This window comes from Myxocyprinus asiaticus, chromosome 24, assembly GCF_019703515.2.
Source record: "Myxocyprinus asiaticus isolate MX2 ecotype Aquarium Trade chromosome 24, UBuf_Myxa_2, whole genome shotgun sequence".
NCBI lineage: Eukaryota > Metazoa > Chordata > Actinopteri > Cypriniformes > Catostomidae > Myxocyprinus > Myxocyprinus asiaticus.
In genome coordinates, this window is record NC_059367.1 from 12,883,846 (window position 1) to 12,904,491 (window position 20,646).

Below are 20,646 nucleotides of genomic sequence, written 5' to 3' on the forward strand. Positions count from 1 at the left end.
GGTAACAGTAATTCACAGTAATACCTTGAGTATTATTAACAGCAATGAGCGGATTCAGCAGTCTGTAAACTGTACAAGCAATAATCTTGATACACAAGAATTACCCACTATAATAATCTATCTCTGCCCAGACATAAACCTCATACTTGAGTCGCGTGAGGACGCATGCAGAATGTGTGTTCGTCCGTCGATTGATTCTGACTCGGTTCCTCGAAGCTCGGGTGATGACGGGAGGCCATTTCCTCGCTCTGTCATCTGGTGGTACGGTGGCTGATTCTCGGCAGGTTGGCGGACTTAGTTGAAGAAGGAAGAGAAATCTTCTTTCTTCACTTCCGCAGGCAAAAGGGTGAGACACGGATTGCTCAGCGGTCTCCTTCGGATCCGTTAGCGTGCTCGGTGGAACACGGAGAATCTCGGCACGTCCAGCGAGATGGAGATTGTATGGCCAAAGTTCAGGTACGTACGTTACTTCCTTGGGCAGCGAGGCTACACCTGGGAGCAGCAGGGCTGCAACTAGACACTGTGAATACTGTCGCTGGAAGCAAGGCTTAGGAGGAATCTCCGGGGTTTTGTACTCTTGATGACATCATGGTTGAGGGACACGTTCTGTCACACGTTTCATCCAATAGGAGTTGAGTGTTCGATCCTTCAGAATTTCACACCTAGGTGTAATGTGAGCAAGGCTTGACGGGATCTATAGTCTGTTTGGACTCCCTTTGTTTGATTTAGGTGGCTGATTCTGTGTTATCAGGCTTTGAGTGTTCCTACAGGCCTCAGTCAGGTTTTATGACAGTGTAGAGGCCTGACTTTGTCTCCTATCGGCGCACATGAGTCCTAACAATTCTTAATGCATCAGCTGTATGTTTTAGTGCACCAAACACTTAAAGATTCTGAGTACTCCTAAATGATGTCTGTATTCTCAAAGACAATCAATCATAAGGGAAAATTAGCTTGCAAACTATATCCAAGAGAAATATAATGTACAAAAATCTTTATTAAGAGGCCACCTTTTTGCCCAGGAGCAATTTTACACATTTCACACTTTTAAAGATTTTTGTAGGATTTTTTTCTTGGATATAGTGTACAAGCTCTTTTTTTCCATTTTATAAAGATACTTAATGTTTCTTGGTTATTACAACCAACAAGTTTAAGACAAAAACTTTCTTAACAAAAGTGAGACTTTGAGTTGCAACAGAGTTGCATGATGCTCATGAGCACCAAAGATTTATTATCCCTTGTTACTACCCACAATGCAGCCTCTGTAGCACCTAAATAATTGTAAATTTCCAACAATTCCATATTAATAACTGCAGAAAGCAGATAATAAAATGCCTTTAATCAAAAAATCAAACCTTACAAGCAATTCAATTTATTTTAATAATGCATCACAAAATGGTGCCAAACGTGATTTCTAATTTCTCTAACAAATAACATCTCAGGGGATTCTTGTAGCTTGGGTGGACCAGTTACAGCAGCAATTGTCTTACTTTTTCATTGAATTTGTGTGGCTTACTGAGAGAGTGCCAAACACCCCAGCAGCAGAGTCCACAGAGCTCTTCCTGTTGACTTCGCTGTGACATAAGATTCTACTTTCATTCACAGAAAATGAGAGACAGCATGTGGTTCAGTGGCTTGTGTCATACCAAGAATCAAAGCTCATATCGAAATCTACCAAGAAAAGCCTTGTTTTGTTTGAGGTTTGAGGTAGATATGGGCTGTCACTCCAATAATTTCTTAGAAAAAAAAAAAAAAAAGCTATTAATAATATCAAACAGAATGTTTATCATGGCCTATTTGACAAAAGCAAAACAGATTTGAGAAGCAAGTCAGCATTGTGGGTAACAGTTGCATGGGCCATCCTTCTAGATGCTCTACAGCTCAAAGTGGCATGTGCTTCTTAGAACAAATCTGTGTTGATCATGTGTTGCCTCTTCAAGAACAGCCTGATCATATAGAACAGAGGTGCCCAAACTTTTTCCTATGAAGGGCCAAAAATCAAACTTGATTGAGGGTAGTGGGCCAAAAGTAAACGCTGCATATATCAAACTGTATTATTATTTTTAAAATTAAATATTAATACTGCAAAACACAGAACAGATCAAGTGTCCTATACTTGCACAATACACATAAGTGATTTCAATATAATTTGTTGTCAGTATGATTAATGTTGTGTCCCTTTCTCATTTGTGAGTCACTTTGGATAAAATGTCTGCTAAATGACTAAATGTAAGCATCTCTTAAAACATGGTTACTGTCTCTTTAAGAATAGCGCATCTCCTTACATTGAACACACGGCAGTTCTGTGCAGTTTTGGAGAGATGAATATACAATGGCATGACATAATATTATCAAGTAGGATATTGTTTTGTTTTGTGACAGAAGATATTAAAGATATTTCTTATCATAGACCTGGGCTACACATTGTCCTGGATTTCACTCAGTATTACCATTTATTGGGACTGCCAAATGTAATAGGATTATTTAATTAAAAAAATGCTGTAAAATGTATTTGCGTAGTTAATGCATTTAGCCTACTTACTTTTACTTGACATTAAAACTGTTTTCCTGTTGCGATATCAAACATTTTTTATTGTACTTTTGCTTCTTTTCTTAAGAGGCGATGGATTAAGGCAATATTAAGGAAATAAAAGCTCTGAAGCACATTTCTGCAAATTAAAAAATTGAGAGGCCTATTAATTTAGTTGACTCCAAAATATGATTATGATTAAGATCCTGTCGAGGGGGCCTGGGTAGCTCAGCGAGTATTGACGCTGACTACCACCCCTGAGGTTGCGAGTTCTAATCCAAGGCATGCTGAGTGACTCCAGCCAGGTCTCTTAAGCAACCAAATTGGCCCGGTTGCTAGGGAGGGTTGAGTCACATGGGGTAACCTCCTCGTGGTCGCTATAATGTGTGGTTCTTGCTCTCAGTGGGGCGTGTGGTGAGGTGTGTGGATGCCGCGGAGAATAGCATGAAGCCTCCACACGCCTTACGTCTCCGAGGTAACGCGCTCAACAAGCCACGTGATAAGATGCGCTGATTCGTCCTCTGCCACACGGATTGAGGCGAGTCACTACGCCACCACGAGGACTTAGAGTGCATTGGGAATTGGGCGTTCCAAATTGGGGAGAAAAGGGGAGGAAGAAAAAATAAATAAAAAATCTGCCGAAATATGGCATTGTATCTTATGGTTATTAAAAATCTTGCAGCTATCTATTTTTAGGCAGATAGTTGCAAGTAAACGAGATATCCTCACGTTTGACAAACAAATTAAAGTATGATGCACACAGATGTTATACACAACCCAAAATGGGTTTTAGTCAGAAAAAGATGATGAAATATGAAGAATTAGTTTACTGCATTGCCGTTTTTGTCTAGCTGGCAGGGCAGAAAAGGGATTTTTGAGAGTACTGGTCTGTTCACTTATAGTGCTTGTCGTAATGTTGTGCAGTGTTTGGAGTGAATGGAATTGTTGTTTATATTGAAATGCTCCCTGACCTGACTTTATCAAACCCGCTTCACAGGTGCGCTTCAGTGGTCACGTTCAAGCGGATATGAAATGTTGCACAATGTATAGTGCGTGTTCAAGACATATTTCATTTCGGATGACTGTACGCACTGTTCCTTGAGTCCACCTAATTAACTGTCATTTCTTGACACTGCTTCAGTTCCAGCTCCGTTTTAAACCAACTAGGTTCTGTCTGGCAGTATTGAATGCCCACCTCCGACTTTGGAGCTGGCCAATCATGGGGAAGATTTTGGGGTGGCACCTGGGATGGCTTTCCGACAGCACTTATTTAAAAGGTCATTGAAGTAAGCATATACATTTTAAAAAATTAAATCACTTATACTCTCTAATTTTCAAATAAGCTATAGTTTTTTAATGCAAAAAACAAATTAAAAATGAAGAGCTGCATCAATGCCATATATATTTTTTGTCATCTATGGCAGGGCCAACTTTGGCCTGCAGGCCCTTGTTTGGCCACCTCTGATGTAGAATATGCATGTTTCTGCAGAAGGGGTGTGCCTCTCTGTTGGTGATGTGTAGGCGTTTCTGCTGCTGAAATTGTGAAACTGTGAGGTGTGCGTGAAACTTATTAGTGGTTATTGCCAAGGCAATCATCACTATTAATATTGCTTAGCACTCATCCTTTGGGTTAGGGATTTGAACAACCCCCTAAGCCTTAACTGTTAAACTCTGGCATGTAAAACCTGCATCGTCTGTGCTACAGACATGAATGATACCTCAAATCACGTGGCTTGTTGAAGAGAGGTGTGTTATTACTTTTCTATGCGATTAGACTTATGACTTACTATTTTCATCTGGCAGATGATCACCTTACATTAAAGGAGAGACCCAAGATATATCTAGGGACCAGAATATAATAGAGACTTGGGGGTGGGCTCTTTCGACATTGTCGAAAGTTGTGTTCAACTTTGCATGAGCTCCCATTACATTTCCATAATATAAAGTAAAAGTGTAGTTTTATCAGTCTCCTTCTCAATGGCACTGACCTGTCTTCCTATTTGCTACCAAAAGACTGCATGAATAACTGTTCTTTTTGTTCATATGCATTTACTTTGATCTTTTAGCAGATTTTTTTTATCCAAAGTGACTTACAAATGAGAAACATCACAAGAAATTCATCATAAAATAGTTATTTTAGTGCTGATGCATCTGAAATAGTGTGTGTTTGTGTGTGTTCACCGACTGTGCTGCCTTCATCCAGTACCACCTCTACGGAGCGCTGCCTGTACTCTACGTGAAAGTTGAGCATCCGCGGCTGCCGCTCCACGATGTGCCGAGAGGGCAAGACGGGGCAGAAGGCAGGGCTGGAGGAGGACGGGGGTGAGGAAACTGATGATGCTGATGAAGGAGGGACCGAAGGCGTAGGTGCTGTGGCTTCTGGTTCACTGTGGGGCCCGTAGGGGCCAGTCTGAGACGCTTCACTGGTAAAATTACTGCAGAGGACAAAAAAATGGGAGGAAATTAGGATTAAGTTGGATATCCTCAACCAGCGGACTTCAAATAACTGTTTGAGCACTGCATACAAGGATGAGTGGCTCATCATTACAACTGACTTTGACATTTATATTTTTAATAATGCAAATTATTAAAAAGTGGGATATTGTGAGAGATTTAGGACCTAGGATGCATGATAGAAAACATTAGAAACAGAACAAATGAAATCACTTGGTTTTTCGCACCATTATTCACCTCTGAGAAATCTACAGTGCCAATAATTAGGTTTTCTGCACTTGAAGTTTACAGTGGAATGTGAATGTGATGAGGTAAAGGTCTGGGTTCCATGAAATAATAAAAAGACAACATGTCTTTCTATTGTATTGTCTGTATGCAATATACAGTGTGACCAGTGTAGTCCAATTCACCAACAAATGACTGACAGTGACAGTTCTTTTAATGTATCGTTCAAAAAGACTCACTGAATCTAATTTATCTTGCATGTAACACTGAATCTAATCTAACTTGCATGTAAATTTACCTGCATAAAAATATAACACTGGTCATTTAAAACCCTTTAATACTGGCCATTCCTTAGGACAGTTTTCTCCTGCCTCTCTGTATTTACTCTATAATCTAATTTAAATAGCTGTGCTATGAGAAGACTTTTACACTTTATGTTCAGTTTATCTGAATACTGTAAATGGAAACTAACATCCAATCAGAAAACTTCACTAATGACTGGGGGGGGGGGAGAAAGATAAAAAAAAAAATAAAAAAAAAAACATCTTGCTCCTCCTCTACACCACTCCACATGATCCACAACACAGGCAGTGCTGAAATCCAAACAATATCGGAGTCAATGTAAACAGCCTTTACTGGCATAATAATAGGGGCTGGGCCCAACAGACGCGTGATTGTCCGTCCTAGAGAAAATTGCCCCTTTTTGCCCTGCTGAGGCTGAGGACACAAAACGGCTTTTTCTGGCACTTGCTCTCTCTCTCTCTGTCTCTCTCTCTCTCTCAGCGGCTGATGGCTGAATTCCCCCGTGCCCCCGTGTTTCCCTGTGGTAGTAAATAATGTCTTTTCTCTGAGCACTAGCGGGACAAAGGCTCCTCTCTTCTCCTCCAGGGTCAGCACATATCGCTGTAAGAGCAGGAGCTGGGGGCCAGGCAGAGCACACAATGGCTGACTTCATACCAACTTATTACAATACCAAAAGGTTAAAGACGTTAGGCACTGGAGGCATTCAGAAACTCATTAAGACACAAAAAGGAAAACCCAAACACTGGATAAATTAAAGAAATGTCTAAAAAAACAAATGCACAAACACATTCACTGCTCCACCCTCAATGGCATCTACAGGGAGAACACAGCCATAGAATTTGTATAAAATACCGAAAAGGTACAAAATAAAACAGACAGAAATGATTGAAAAGAAACTAATTAATTCCCCTAAAATAGTGAAAATCTCTTCAGAAGATTTAATTGGATTGTATAATGTAAACTGTACATGCAGCCAACCAACTCAAACTGAAGGCGAATGAAAAATTCCTTGACTTCATAATAAAGACTATAATGAAAAAGCACAAAATCGAAAGAGGTCAATGAAGTGTATTTTCATAAAATTCTTGTAACCCGTTTGATAAATTATTAAATCGCAAACTTGTATTTGACATAAATGGTGGCTTATCTGGACAAATCTTGTGTTAAAGTAGATTTTCCAATGTTAAAATACTCCTGTCCTAGTGCAATATGCAGAGATAACTATAAGCCTTTTGTAGGTTGATTTGTCAAAAAGTGTAAACCCTGTGGCACTTAAAACATTGCTCTATTTATTTAACCAGCCTGAACAGCCCGACATTACAATATTGGCTCAGCCAATTATGTCTTTTTGGTTTGTCCAACCAATCGAAGATGTGTTTGAGAAAGTATGAGTGTTTGAAAAAATTCACTAGTGGTACAGAAATGACACGCTTCACCTTTAATGATATGTGCATAAAGAAACTGATCAGGTAAATTATTCTTCCTGAAACAAAAGAGAAACACATGAAATTTTCATTCAGAAGTTATAAGAATAAAAGAAAGCAATTAAATAAATGTTTTGGATATTTCTAAAAAAATTAAACAAGCAACAGCTGACAACCCTTCACACTGCAGAGTTTCAGGTGACAAAGCAGAGACGGTTAAACGAAATGCAAATCTGTGGATTTGAATCTGAAATTAAATGTCAGACCTTACAATGATTTCAGAGAGAAACTACACAAAGCGTCATTTATTGAAGGGATAGTTCACCCAAAAATTATCTCATCATTTACTCACCCTCATGCCATCCAAGATGTGTATGACTTACTTTCGTCTGCTGAACACAAAAAAAAAAAAGATTTTTAGAAAAATATCTCAGCTCTGTTGATCCATTCAATGCAAGTGAATGGTGGACAGAACTTTGAAGGTCCAAAAAAGCATATAAAGGCAGTATAAAATCATCCATAAGACTCCAGCGGTTTAATCTATGTCATCAGAACTGATATGATAGGTGTGGGTGAGAAACAGATCAATATTTAAGTCCTTTTTTACTATGAATTCTCCTCCCTGCACATTAGGTGGCAATATGCATGAAGAATTCGAAAACCCAAAAACAAAAGAAGAATGTGGATGTGAAAGTGGACATCTTTAGTAAAAAGTACTTAAATATATATCTGTTTCTCACCCACACATATCATATAGCTTCTAAAGATATGAATTAAACCACTGGAGTCTTATGGATAACTTTTTTGATGCCTTTAAATGCTTTTTGGACCTTCAAAGTTTTGGCCATCATTCACTGCCCACTGAGATATTTTTCTAAAAATCTTTGTGTTCAGCAGAAGAAAGTTGTACACATCTGGGATGGCATGGGTGAGTAAATGATGAAAGAATTTTCATTTTTGGGTGAACTGTCCCTTTAAGTTCATGCAGTGTTCATCCCTCCATAAAGGGATAGATCACCCAAAAATAAAAATTTTGTCATCGTTTATTCACTCTCATGTTATTCCAAACCCATATGAGCATATGACTTTCCTTCTTCCGTGGAACACAAAAGGAGATATTACCAACACATACCAGCATGGTATGACCTGACAGCCTTAGTCACCATTCACTTTCATTCAATGGAACAAATTATCCCCATGCTCCACTGAAGAAAGAAACTTATGTGGGACCGACGTGATGGTGAATAAACGATGAGAGAATTCCCTTTCAAATTCTTAACAAATGTGACACAACATCAAGATTATTCACAGATCTAGTCATTTTTTTTTTTCTGCTGTTATGTGGGACAAAGGTTGATGCACATCTTTCAAGAGCAGAGCCTGAAAAACAAAGTCCCACAGCCTGCAGCATCTTCAACCCATTTTTAAATAATCTTGTGATCTGTACACAGTCTTCAAGCACTCTTCTTTTTTTCTCCCCTCTCTCTAAAACTGGCATTCAGTTAAGGGTTATTCCACTGTGTGCGTCTAGATGGCAGTCTACACACACGCTTTGATTTGGCAGCAGAACACGGGTCTCCGTGTCCCCCCAAGAAGAGATCCAGCTGGCGACGGGCAACTCAATGGGGGCACTTGAGTGAACCATGCCATCCTACAGCCTGCAGTATGGTGCCAGCCATCTAGTGAATGCACATGCTGGAAGTCGCCAGGCTCCATTCATAATTACGTGCTTTTGAGAAAAGCATGTCCTTATGTCCAAGCCCTTACATTCACACACCCTTTAAATAAACCGTCACACAGGGCGCACTCAGTCGGAATATATTTGTTCTTAAGACTCCGTGGCATTCACGAGCACTGACCGTTGAGGAAGGAGAAATGAACGGCGGACACAATGAGTGTTCACAAATGCCTTTTGTCACCCAAAGTTTCAATTCCTGTTTTTGGGTTAGATTTTTTTTTTTCTGGTTGTTGTGTGCACATGTTTCTGACCAATTTCTCTCTCTTTCAGGCCAGGGGCGACAGTGGAATAGCACTATACAGCTAAATGAGTAGTGTAACGCTTTACAAACTCTCCCAGAGAGACAGACACACAACAAGAACAGTTTGTTGCATTTTCAATTGTGGGTGTCAACGGTTTAGTGCCTAGTGCTGTGCCAAGGTTGTTGGCCCCTCTATATACCGCCACAACCCAGTGAAGAGCAAACAACAATGAAAGCTGTCAACTACTTTTCTCACCCTTAATGCATCTGCATTAGCTGCCAGAATTTAATTGGTTGATGGAATGCTGAAAAGCTTTACATTCAGCCTAAATACTTAGAATGAATGACTTCACGATAATCCAAGGCAGACCAAGCTAAAGGACAGAGGGAAATAGAAAAACAGTGTTCAGTGGTGTGCTTCTAAGCAACCCTATCTCTGGTCATATGATATTATCATTTACTCAGCCTCATGATGTTAGGCAAAATGTTCAGTCTCAGTCACCATTCCCTTTCATTGTATGGAAAAAAAGGTGCAATGATGAATGGAGACTGAACAAAACTCTGTGTTCCACGGACGAAAAAACATGGGTTTGAAACAACATGTGGTTGAGTAAATGATGACAGAATTTTCATTTTTTGGTGAACTATCCCTTTAAACAATATTTTGGGGGAACTACTACTGCACTGAAATGTGGCCAGCAGCAGAGAGCCCATGGTTGGCTACATCTGTGCTGCTGAGTCCAATATAAAGCTCCCAACTTTGTTGGTTGTTCCCCTCCATTAACAAGGTTATCAAGCAACCGCTATGAAAACCCCCCCATTAAACTTGATTGTTTGATTTCCTGTGACTCTGGTGTTGAAATGGCATGAAGGGGGTAATTGCTGAGGTGCAGACTTCCAGAGGGAAACGAGATGACAGCCCTCTCTGCATTGCTATTTCACCGCAATTATTTCCTGCAACACACTTTAATTTGCACTTTCTTTCCTCCCCCTCTCGTTTTTTTTTCCTTTGCACTGACAAAAAAAGTAACATGGTTTCTGGATATTTTACCGCAGTGATGTCATTTTCTTTGGACAAGTAACAGGTACATAATACCATATAACATAAATATGTTAATCATTCACTACCATGATGTTAACATCAGATACCATCACTGTACCATTCTATCACCACAGTACTTTCTGTGAGAGCATGCCTATATCTTTGTTGCTTAAATGAGCAATATACAGTCAGTATGTTTTGAAAGATTTTTGTAGATTATTTATTTGTATCTGACAATGAATGAGCACGCAAGCCACTGTGAACGAACTTCTATCAAAGTGCACATGAATTCGCAATGGACATCAAGATTTCCACTGAAAGATGACTTAAATGCTGGGTTGTTTCTCACCTAAATCCATCATGCTTTCAGAAGACTTTAAAATTACGCAGGAGTAGCATGGACTATTTTCATGATACTTTTGGGTCCTTTTAAGCTTTAAAGTGAGTCACTATCAGGTAGAGTGGGAAATTTGTTAAAATGTCTCATTTTGTGTTCCGCATAAAAAAAAGTAATGCAGGTTTTGAACAACATGAGGGCAAGTAAATGATGACAGAATTAAACTTTTTAGTGAATTAGGCTATTCCTTTTAGACTGGTATTAAGGTGCGTTTCGGGTGATCCGATCACATGTGGTCAGCACTAAATAAGTGTCTAAACGGGGTCTAAAACGTTTTGTGATCGGATCACAAAAATCAAATACGAATGTGGTTAAAAACGCATGTGACTACATCGCATTAGAGGTGTAAACGCTAATTCGCATATCAAACTTTGCCAGTTACGATTGGTTTTAAAAGGAAAAACCCGTCCAATCATAAAATATGAAAAAACTGATACATATACAGTGCATTCAGAAAGTATTCAGACCCCTTCATTTTTTTTTCCACATTTGGTTGTTACAGCCTTATGCTAAAATGCTTTAAATTATTGTTTTTTCACATCAATATACACTCCATACCCCATAATGACAAAGCAAAAAAAATATTTTTTTATAACTTTGCAAATGTATTAAAAAGAAAAAAACTGAAATATCACACTGACATAAGTATTCAGACCCTTTGCTATGACACTTGAAATTTAGCTGAGGTGCATCCCATTTCTCTGGACCATCTTTGAAATGTCCACCTGTGGCAAACTCAATTGATTGGACATGATTTGGAAAGGCACACACCTGTCTATATAAGGTCTCACAGCTGAAAATGCATATCAGAGCAAAAACTAAGCCGTGAGGTCAAAGGAACTGCCTGCAGAGCTAAGAGACAGGATTGTGTTGAGGCACAGATCTGGGGAAGGCTACAAAAAAAATTTGGCTGCATTGAATGTTCACAAGAGCACAGTGGCCTCCATAATTCTTAAATGGAAGAAGTTTGGAACAACCAGGACTCTTCCTAGAGCTGGCCGCCCGGTCAAACTGAGCAATCAGGGGAGAAGGGCCTTGGTAATTGAGCTCCAGAAATCATGTGTGGAGATGGGAGAAACTTGCAGAAGGACAACCATCACTGCAACACTCCACCGATCTGGGCTTTATGGCAGAATGGCCTCAGTGCATAACACATAAAAAAAAAAAAATCACCTAAAGGACTCTCAGACTGTGAGAAACAAGATTCTCTGGTCTGATGAAACAAAGATTGAACTGTTTGGCCTCAATTCCAAGTGTCATGTCTGGAGGAAACCAGACACCCCTCATCACCTGCGCAATACCATCCCAACGGTGAAGCATGGTGGTGGTAGCATCATGCTATGGGCGTGTTTTTCAGTAGCAGGGATTGGGGGACTGGTCAGGGTTGAAGGAAAGCTGAACGCAGCAAAATACAGAGATATCCTTAATGAAAACCTGGTCCAGAGACATGATAAGGACTCTAACCAAAGACTCTATGAGCCGGGATACACTGTGCTCTGACATTTTCCCCTCGATTCCTTAACATCCAGGAAACCAGCAGCTGCCACAGCTGGACCTCATTACAGCTTAGAGACGAATGCCCTTTTGAGAGGAGGCCAGTCTCATTTTACAGCAGCATGAAAACAGTAACCATCTCGTTTGGCAGCAGAGCTGTCAAGCTCAGCCAGGTCTTGATTCAGGTAATGTGTTGTCTTCAGAGTTTAGCTGCACAGATTCCCTTTCTGACCTCCAAGTCTGTGATAATTTCAGGAACAGAAACCTTGAATAGATGTTTTTAGGTTCATAAGAATCAATACATAACCTCCATACCTTTGCAAGATCCCATTTTCTTGTGGTATCACTCCATTGATGGCTGCCTAGAAAGACAGAAAGAACAAACACATATGTAAACATCATATAAAGAGAGCATGTAGCATTGGTCACTTCAATAATTATTAACTGCATATAAGTTAATATCACATATAAAAATGAGAAGTTAGCAGGTAGTTGATGCATAATGTGTCCATGGACTTTTTTTTTTTTAAATCAACATCAAGATTGTAGGTTATTTGAATGTATAAAGTAAAGTGTATATTTTAGGTCCTGTAACTGGTCCTTAACCATTTTAATAACCTTTTTGCAGTTCACTTAAATAGTCCTGTGGTGTGACAAATGTTTTGTTTTGTTTTTTACAAAGGGACAAATATTCCATGTAATCTCTCAATGAAAGAGAGGTAGGCCTAATAAAACTGTATAATATTTTACACAAGAATTACGAAGATGCTGTAAAAAAAAAAAAAAAAAAAAAAAAACCTTAGAGGAAGTATAGCATGTCACACTGATTAACACAGCTGTTGAAGTGTCTTTGCTTTTAATTTCATATCAGCTACCCAAATACATAAAGTTCTACATTTCAGGATCATGAACTGCCATAAAGGCACATTTTTCTTGCAACCTAGTCTGTTCTCTTGACATAGCTTTGCCATGCTAACAGTTCTACACTCAATGAGCACTTTATTAGGAACACTATGGTTCGACATGTTGTGTATTCTGAGATGCTATTCTGCTTACTACAATTTTACAGAGTGGTTATCCAAGTTACCGTAGCCTATCTGTCAGCTCAAACCAGTCTGGCCATTCTCCGTTGACCTCTCTCATCAACAAGGCATTTCTGACCGCAGAACTGCCGCTCACTAGATGTTTTTTGTTTCTGTCATCATTCTGTGTAAACTCTATAGACTGTTGTGCATGAAAATCCCAGGAGATCAGCAGTTACAGAAATACTCAAACCAGCCCATCTGGCACCAACAATCATGCCACGGTCAAAATCACTGAGATCACATTTTTTCCCCATTCTGATGGTTGATGTAAACATTAACTGAAGCTCCTGACCCGTATCTGCATGATTTTATGGATTGCACTGCTGCCACATGATTGGCTGAATAGATAATCAGTGTACAGTCTTCCCATTCACAATCACACTCAATTAGCAACTTATAAAGGTGATAACAAAATGCTGAAAGGTGATAAATAACAGAGGTGCACTTAAAGCACTTAAAGAGTGTTCTATTTTTTAACCACAGAAGTCAGATATTTTGTTGTAAAACTCACATGATCTTGTACAAGCAAAATGCAGCAATATGGGCCACATATTTCATCCTCTCTCCTTTCTCTTATTAGACTAAAGTAGAATGCACATAGATGGGCTTGATGTGTTTGTGTTTGGTTGTGCGAGTATGTGGGTTTTCGGAGCCAGAGCGTGATAAAAGACTAACTCAGTGGATAGAGATCTGATTGGAACAGGGTCTGATGGAGCCAAATAACAAAATAAGTGTATACAGGGACGTGAAAACACAATGCTTGCTATGCTCTACATTTTTTTCCACAACTGTAAAGGCCACTGAATTTATATTTTGTCTTCCGTAGAGACAGAACATTTCTGATAGATACAATAGGGATAGTTCACTCAAAAATGTAAAATCTCTCATTATTTACTCACCCTCATGGCATCCCAGATGTGCATGACTTTCTTCTGTTGAACAAACGAAGATTTTTTAGAAGAATAGGTCATATCTGTTGGCCCTCACAATGCAAGTGAATGGGTACCAAAACTTTGAAGGTCCAAAAAGCACATAAAGGCATCATAAAAGTAATCCATAAGACTCCAGTGGTTAAATCCATATCTTCAGAAGCTATATGATAGGTGTGGGTGAGAAACAGATTCATATTTAAGTCTTTCTTTTTTTTTTCTCCTTCCTGCCCAGTAGGTGGCAATATACATGAAGAATGCAAATTGCCAAAAACAAAAAAGTGGGGACTGATCGTAAAAAAGCACTTAAACTTTAATCTGTTTCTCACCCACTCCTATCATATCGCTTCTGAAGATATGGATTTAACCACTGAAGTCTTATGGATTACTTTTATGCTGTCTTTATATGCTTTTTGGACCTTCAAATTTGGGTACCCATTCACTTGCATTGTAAGGACCAACAGAGCTGAAATATTTTTCTAAAAACCTTTGTTTGTGTCCTGCAGAAGAAAGAAAGTCACACACATCTGGGATACCGTGAGGTTGAGTAAATGATGAGAGAATTTAAATTTTTGGGAGAACTCTCTCTTTAACACTTGCAAAAAGGTATACAACAAGTACATTTTTAAAACTACTCTACACATAAAGGAATAGTTCATCAAAACATGAAAACTCTCATCATTTACTGGTCTTCATTTTGTTCCAAAACCCATATGACTTTCTTTATGCTATAAAACACAAAAGGAGCTATTAGGGAGAATGTTAGTCTCAGTCACTTTCATTGTATGGAAAAAATGCAATGAAAGTGAATGGTGACTGGTGACCTTTTGTGTTCCATGGAAGAAAGCAAGCCATACGGGTTTAGAATATTAGGCTGAGTAAATGATAACAGAATTTTCATTTGTGGTGAGACTATCCCTTTAACACATTAAGAGCCATCTGACTTGAAATACTGAGCACATCCTACACCTCATGAAAGATTTGCTCAGGTGCAGTGTGGTGTATGTGTGATCAAGTGAATGATACACATCCTAGCATAGAGTGAGTTCAGCATGGGGCATTCAAACACTCGCTGACTGTCCCGTCTCGTCATAAAGGGGATCTTTTTTTGACTCCATCAACCTCGCAACCCTGAGAAGAAACAGCGAGTCATTACATTCACAGGTGCACTTAACCACGCCGTGGGCTATGCTTTCTTTGAATGGCTGCCAGCATACAACCAGCTTCCTGCTAAATATAGTAAAACAGGCTGCTTTTAAGATAAAGAGCGACTTTGTGAAGGGAAATCTGTCTGCAAAACCACAATTTCTTGACTCACTTTGAAACCGTTGCTTTAGATCTGTCCTGACACTGCATTCTTTCTACCACTATTACAGTCTGAGAAGGTTTGATATCAGACTATAATAGCAGACTGTTAAGGCGAGCACAGGTCACATGGTTCCCTCATGCAAATTAGCATTACGGAAACTGCCAGGACACTCCCCCTTTTACCTTCAACCAGCCAAAACACAGCTCTGCCAGAGTCTGCCTTTGTGGTGCGACACCTATCACAGTGGCATATTGTTTTATGCAGCAAAAGGTGAAATGTTTGTGTGACGGCGTACGAGAGGTGAAATGCCACACTATAAATCTCCAGCTTGTAATACAACTAAGATGAATTCAATTCCGGTTCCCACACTATGTTTTCAAGGGAGGGATGGGCTCTTCCAACAACAACAACAACAAAAATAGGACCTTTTAGATCCATCTAAATGAACTGTTTGTGATAAGATGACAGGCTGTAAAAAGTTGTGGGTATCTGCTAAACGGATTGCAGGAGACATTATTTTCTGTTAGAATAAAATTATCAATTAAAATGTATACTGTATTAACTCTGCATAGTAGGAGCAACCAACGAATCAATATTTCTTCACTAGGGGTGAATCATTCCTGTAAAGAAACAGAACCATACCATTTACCACCCAATTCGGTACAAATTGTAACTGTGGTACAACAACGCCTCTGACTATAAATAATAAATGTGAATGGTGAATTTATGGTGTCCATTTTCAACAGTAATTATGGCAAGTCTCTGTATCACCATATCGGTGTATAGTTAAAGAGTGCAAATGAGAAACGACAAATGGATGTAATGACTTAATTAAACAAACATATGGCTAAATGCTTTTAAAAACTGAAAAAAATAATAGCCTATCACCAAGCGGCTCGACATTGGCAGAGTTGTGTTCAAATATCAGTTATTGGTATCTGCCACAAAATTCCTAATTTACCAAGTGCTGTACCAAGTTTGTACCAAATCAGACCAAAACTGTGAGAAATTTGAACCATTACATTTGAACAATTGCTTAATGAAAGTAGTGTACTGAAAGACAAGGCATCATTACTGTTGGGTATGCATGCAGAAATAAGAGTGCAACCCTCAAGGTTTTTATGAATTAGGAACATGACAGACCAGCTTTAGATGATGATTTATTTTTTGGCATTATGAAGCATTTTCACATTGAGGTGAAGCGGCTGTAAGTCAATGCAACTGGCACATGGGACGGAGGAGACTAAATCTACAGAACTGTGCCAGAATGTTCTGTGAACAATAGCGCCATTACATAGTGTGTACACTAAACATAATGGCTTTGTCTCGAATGCATCACCACCAGCCACAAACAAACAAAAAGCAGATAATCATGCACTTGTTAAAATGGTTTGTGGTTTGAAACTAACCTTAGCCCTGTGTATTACATATTTAACAGAGTGCATCTTACCACCAAGTCCCAGTTGTTCAGTTCTAGAAGTGTGATCGCCTCTGCAATATTGTCAATACCAGTACATGCCTGAAACAAAAGAATACAAATGGGTTCCAATACACACTAATAAAAATACACATTTAGAAAAAATACCAAGAAGAACTATATTTAAAGAATGAAATTACAGAAATGGAGAGAGTAAAATCTAAAATGAAAAGTTTCTCTCTCAATCATTCAACACAAGTAAATGTAATTTTTTTAAATTACAATACATCGTTCCGTGCTATAAATGGGTTAAAATGTAAAGTATGAAATTTATTTTTCTTTACACTTTTAACATTTATATTAAACTGTACATTTTCGTTTCAGCTATGCCAATCAAAAAAACTCTTATAAACTTTTAATAATATGATGTCATGATGAAATAAATATATGTTAGGCTATATATCTGTTATAAAAAAAAATATATATATATATATATATATATATATATATATATATATATACACACACCCCCCCCCCCACAAGTTTGGAATAATGAACAAATTTTGCTGTTTCAGAAGGAAATTGTTACTTTAATTCACCAAAGTGGCATTCAACTGATCACAAAGTATAGTCAGGACATTACTGATGTAAAAAACAGCACCATCACTATTTGAAAAAAGACATTTTTGATCAAATTTGACAGGCCCCATTTCCAGCAGCCATCACTCCAACACCTTATCCTTGAGTAATCATGCTAAATTGCTAATTTGGTATTAGAAAATCACATTATTTCAAACACAGTTGAAAGCTATTTGGTTTATTAAATGAAGCTTAACATTGTCTTTGTGTTTGTTTTAGAGCTGCCACAGTACGCAATAGACTGCCATGTCTTAAGGTCAATATTAGGTAAAAAATGGATCGGCTAGACTGTAAGGTGTGTGAGAAGTGCCCGACAAGACAGCCACATACATGGCAAGTGCTACAGGAAGCATGGGGTGAAATGTCACCTGAGTATCTGGACAAACTTACAGCTAGAATGCCAAGGATCTGCAAAGCGGTCATTGCTGCACGTGGAGGATTTTTTTGATGAGAACCCTTTGAAGTAGTTTAAGAAGTTCTGAACATTCAAATTGTAATAGTAATTTTTCACATTATTAATGTCCTGACTATACATTGTGATCAGTTGAATGCCACTTTGGTGAATAAAAGTACCTATTTCTTTTCACAAGAGCAAAATGTGTATATTATTCCAAACTTTTGGCTATCAGTGTACAGACAGACAGACAGATACACAGTGTTTCCCACAGGATTTTTTGAGACTGTGGTGGGTGGACCTCGGCCCCTCTAGTGGGGTACGGCATGCTCACCCGTAAGAACATTTTGTACATTTCTAAGTTAAATGCACCAATTAAGAGGCTATAGATCTATAAAGAACTTTGTGCTCTTGTAAACAATTTTGTGCTCAAGTAGTAATTTAATCATAAATGATGATGACACGGCAAAAAAAGTCACATCCACAAAGCATGGTAAATGAGATGGAGTTTAACACAGTTCACAAATTATCAAAACACAAAACTGACTAGAGCAAGGGTCTTAAACAGGGGTCCACAGTGGTACCGCAGGGGGTTCGCAAATTATTGTTTGATCCACCATTGGTGGCAATTGTAAAAATCACTCACTCGCACGCGAGCGATAGTGAGAGACAGGAGTATGAATTATCGACATGTTTAAGTCCTTCGCAGCTGCATGCAAAATCTTAAAGTGTGACTAAACAGCAGTAGTCAGCAGAAGCGTGCATCCCGGACAAACCCTTCACATGACCACTGCTCATCATGAGCCACTCAAAGCGCAACACACATCAGGTTCAGCAGTGCAGCAGTGAAGGGTAGTGTGAGTAAACGCATCTGCTTTGTGTTGGTCATGCTGTGCGGTTGAGCAGATAACAGCCTGCATTCAGAACAATAGCGTACTTGCCTAGTGTAAATAGTTACCGCTGAGATTATCAAGCTGGCGTACATGGTCCATAACGTTCCACACACACAAGATGGTGACTCTCAAATCAACATAATTCAAGGTGCACTCAGTCATTGTTTCCCTCATTACAAATTTTTACTCAATGAAATCAACAGTAATTTTCAAATATATGTATAAAATTGATCACTCACATGAGATGAAGACTCCATTTTAGTAACCTTAAATGCCATACACCAGCCTGACCAACTAAGACCACCCTGACCAGCTAAGATCAGCATGACCAGCCTGACCAGCTAAGGCCAGCTAAGACCAGCCTGACCAGCTAAAAAAAAGGGTTCAAAACACCTTTAAAACCAGCCAACCAGCGTATGCTGGTTTTAGCTGGTCTTTTCAGCAGGGCAGCATTTAATGATTATTTCAATGGCTTTGCAATGTAAACATCATGAAGTATGCGTACAATAATATGGTAGCCTACCATCCACGTTTTTATATGCATAAAACGCAACACTCAATTTTATACAATATGTAAAGGGGGTCCCGGCTCTGTCTCTCTACCCACCAAGGGGTCCTTGGCCTGAAAATGGTTGAAGACCCCTGGAATAGAGCATACATTTGAGCCAGGGCTCAACACTAAGCATTGTCAAGTGCTTGTCCGGAGGACAAGTAAATTGGTCATTCACTTGTCAGAGTAAAAAAGTTACTTGTCCGGTACTTGTTCAGTAGTCGGTAGTGAAATTTGACGATTCTCAATACCAGCTTCAAAATCACAACAAATAATAACACTAATTAATATGTTAATTATGTTGAATGTTTTCAAGTTAATTATTCAAGACTAATAAACAGTCAGTAATAAAATAATGAAAACAGTAAACAGTTGTTAATAGAACAAAAAATAAGAAAATTCAGTGCTTTTTTAACTGCTTTAAAAGTTTTTAACAGCAGTTTCAAGTAAACATTCAGAATGAAATGCAACATAAAACTACTACTGGTCTTCACCGTAGGATTACAATACATTAATACTTTTTAAAACTACTAAAGTTACCCAGTCAAGAGCAGTGAGTGATTTCTCGTTCCCTTATGACTCAGTACACTTGACATTGCGTTTGCTAACACATATGGGGAGTGTCCTTCCACACGACTTAGTTGAAACCTCTCTACAATAATGCCAATATTATAATATTGGCTTGATGTTTGAGCCCCGCCTTTTTAGGCACGAAGCTGTCCGCTATAAAAGTAGGTACACAAACACCATTCCTCAGAATTTTCTGAAGGGTGCCGGTGTTCACGTTCAAGCCGATGAACACTGGTTTACCGCTGGTTGGACGCTAGGTGGTACTATGGGGGAATTTTTGTTAAGCAGGGTTAGGGTTAAGTCTACACAATAAAGCAAGACACCTTGATTTCAAACATTGAACTTTATTTTTTACTTATTTTAACTACAAACTCAAATGAAACTGGAAAAAAAAATTACGTGCAATTAAAATGTGTGTTGTTCAACTTTTTGAAAGATGGCCTTACAACAGTTGTGAAGGGCAACACCTCTTTGGAAACTAACCTACTTCATCCGTGCATTCTCCACCAATCAGGTATTTCGTTGTCTGGGAAAATACATCATGTGTGTGAATAAATTCGTTTTGTTCCCTCCTTCATGACATAATGTGTGTGTATATATATATATACATACATATACACACACACACATACATATATATACAGTTGTGCTCTAAAGTCTCCAGGTCATGCAAAGTCTTTGGTCGTCTTGCATGAACCGCACGTTTGAGATCTCCCCAGAGTGGCTCGATAATATTAAGGTCAGGAGACTGTGATGGCCACTCCAGAACCTTCACCTTTTTCTGCTGTAACCACTGGAGGGTCAACTTGGCCTTGTGCTTAGGGTCATTGTCATGCTGGAAAGTCCAAGAGCGTCCCGTGCACAGCTTTCGTGCAGAAGAATGCAAATTGTCTGCCAGTATTTTCTGATAACATGCTGCATTCATCTTGCCATCAATTTTCACAAGATTCCCCGTGCCTTTAGAGCTCACACACCCCCAGAACATCAGTGAGCCACCACCACGCCTCACAGTGGG

At 38.9% G+C, this 20,646-nt stretch overlaps 1 protein-coding gene across 2 annotated transcripts in view; it reads right to left on the reverse strand.

Moving 5' to 3' along the window:
- Positions 1-20,646, reverse strand: part of LOC127415252 (FAS-associated factor 1-like) — a 131,519-nt gene that overhangs the window by 100,355 nt on the left and 10,518 nt on the right. For both annotated transcript variants that reach the window (XM_051653927.1, XM_051653926.1), the window contains exons 2-4: positions 16,619-16,687; positions 12,161-12,207; positions 4,709-4,962 (exon numbers count right to left, since the gene is read on the reverse strand). In XM_051653927.1, coding sequence (XP_051509887.1) covers positions 4,709-4,962; positions 12,161-12,207; positions 16,619-16,687 — 370 coding nt within the window. The remainder of the gene's footprint in view (positions 1-4,708; positions 4,963-12,160; positions 12,208-16,618; positions 16,688-20,646) is intronic.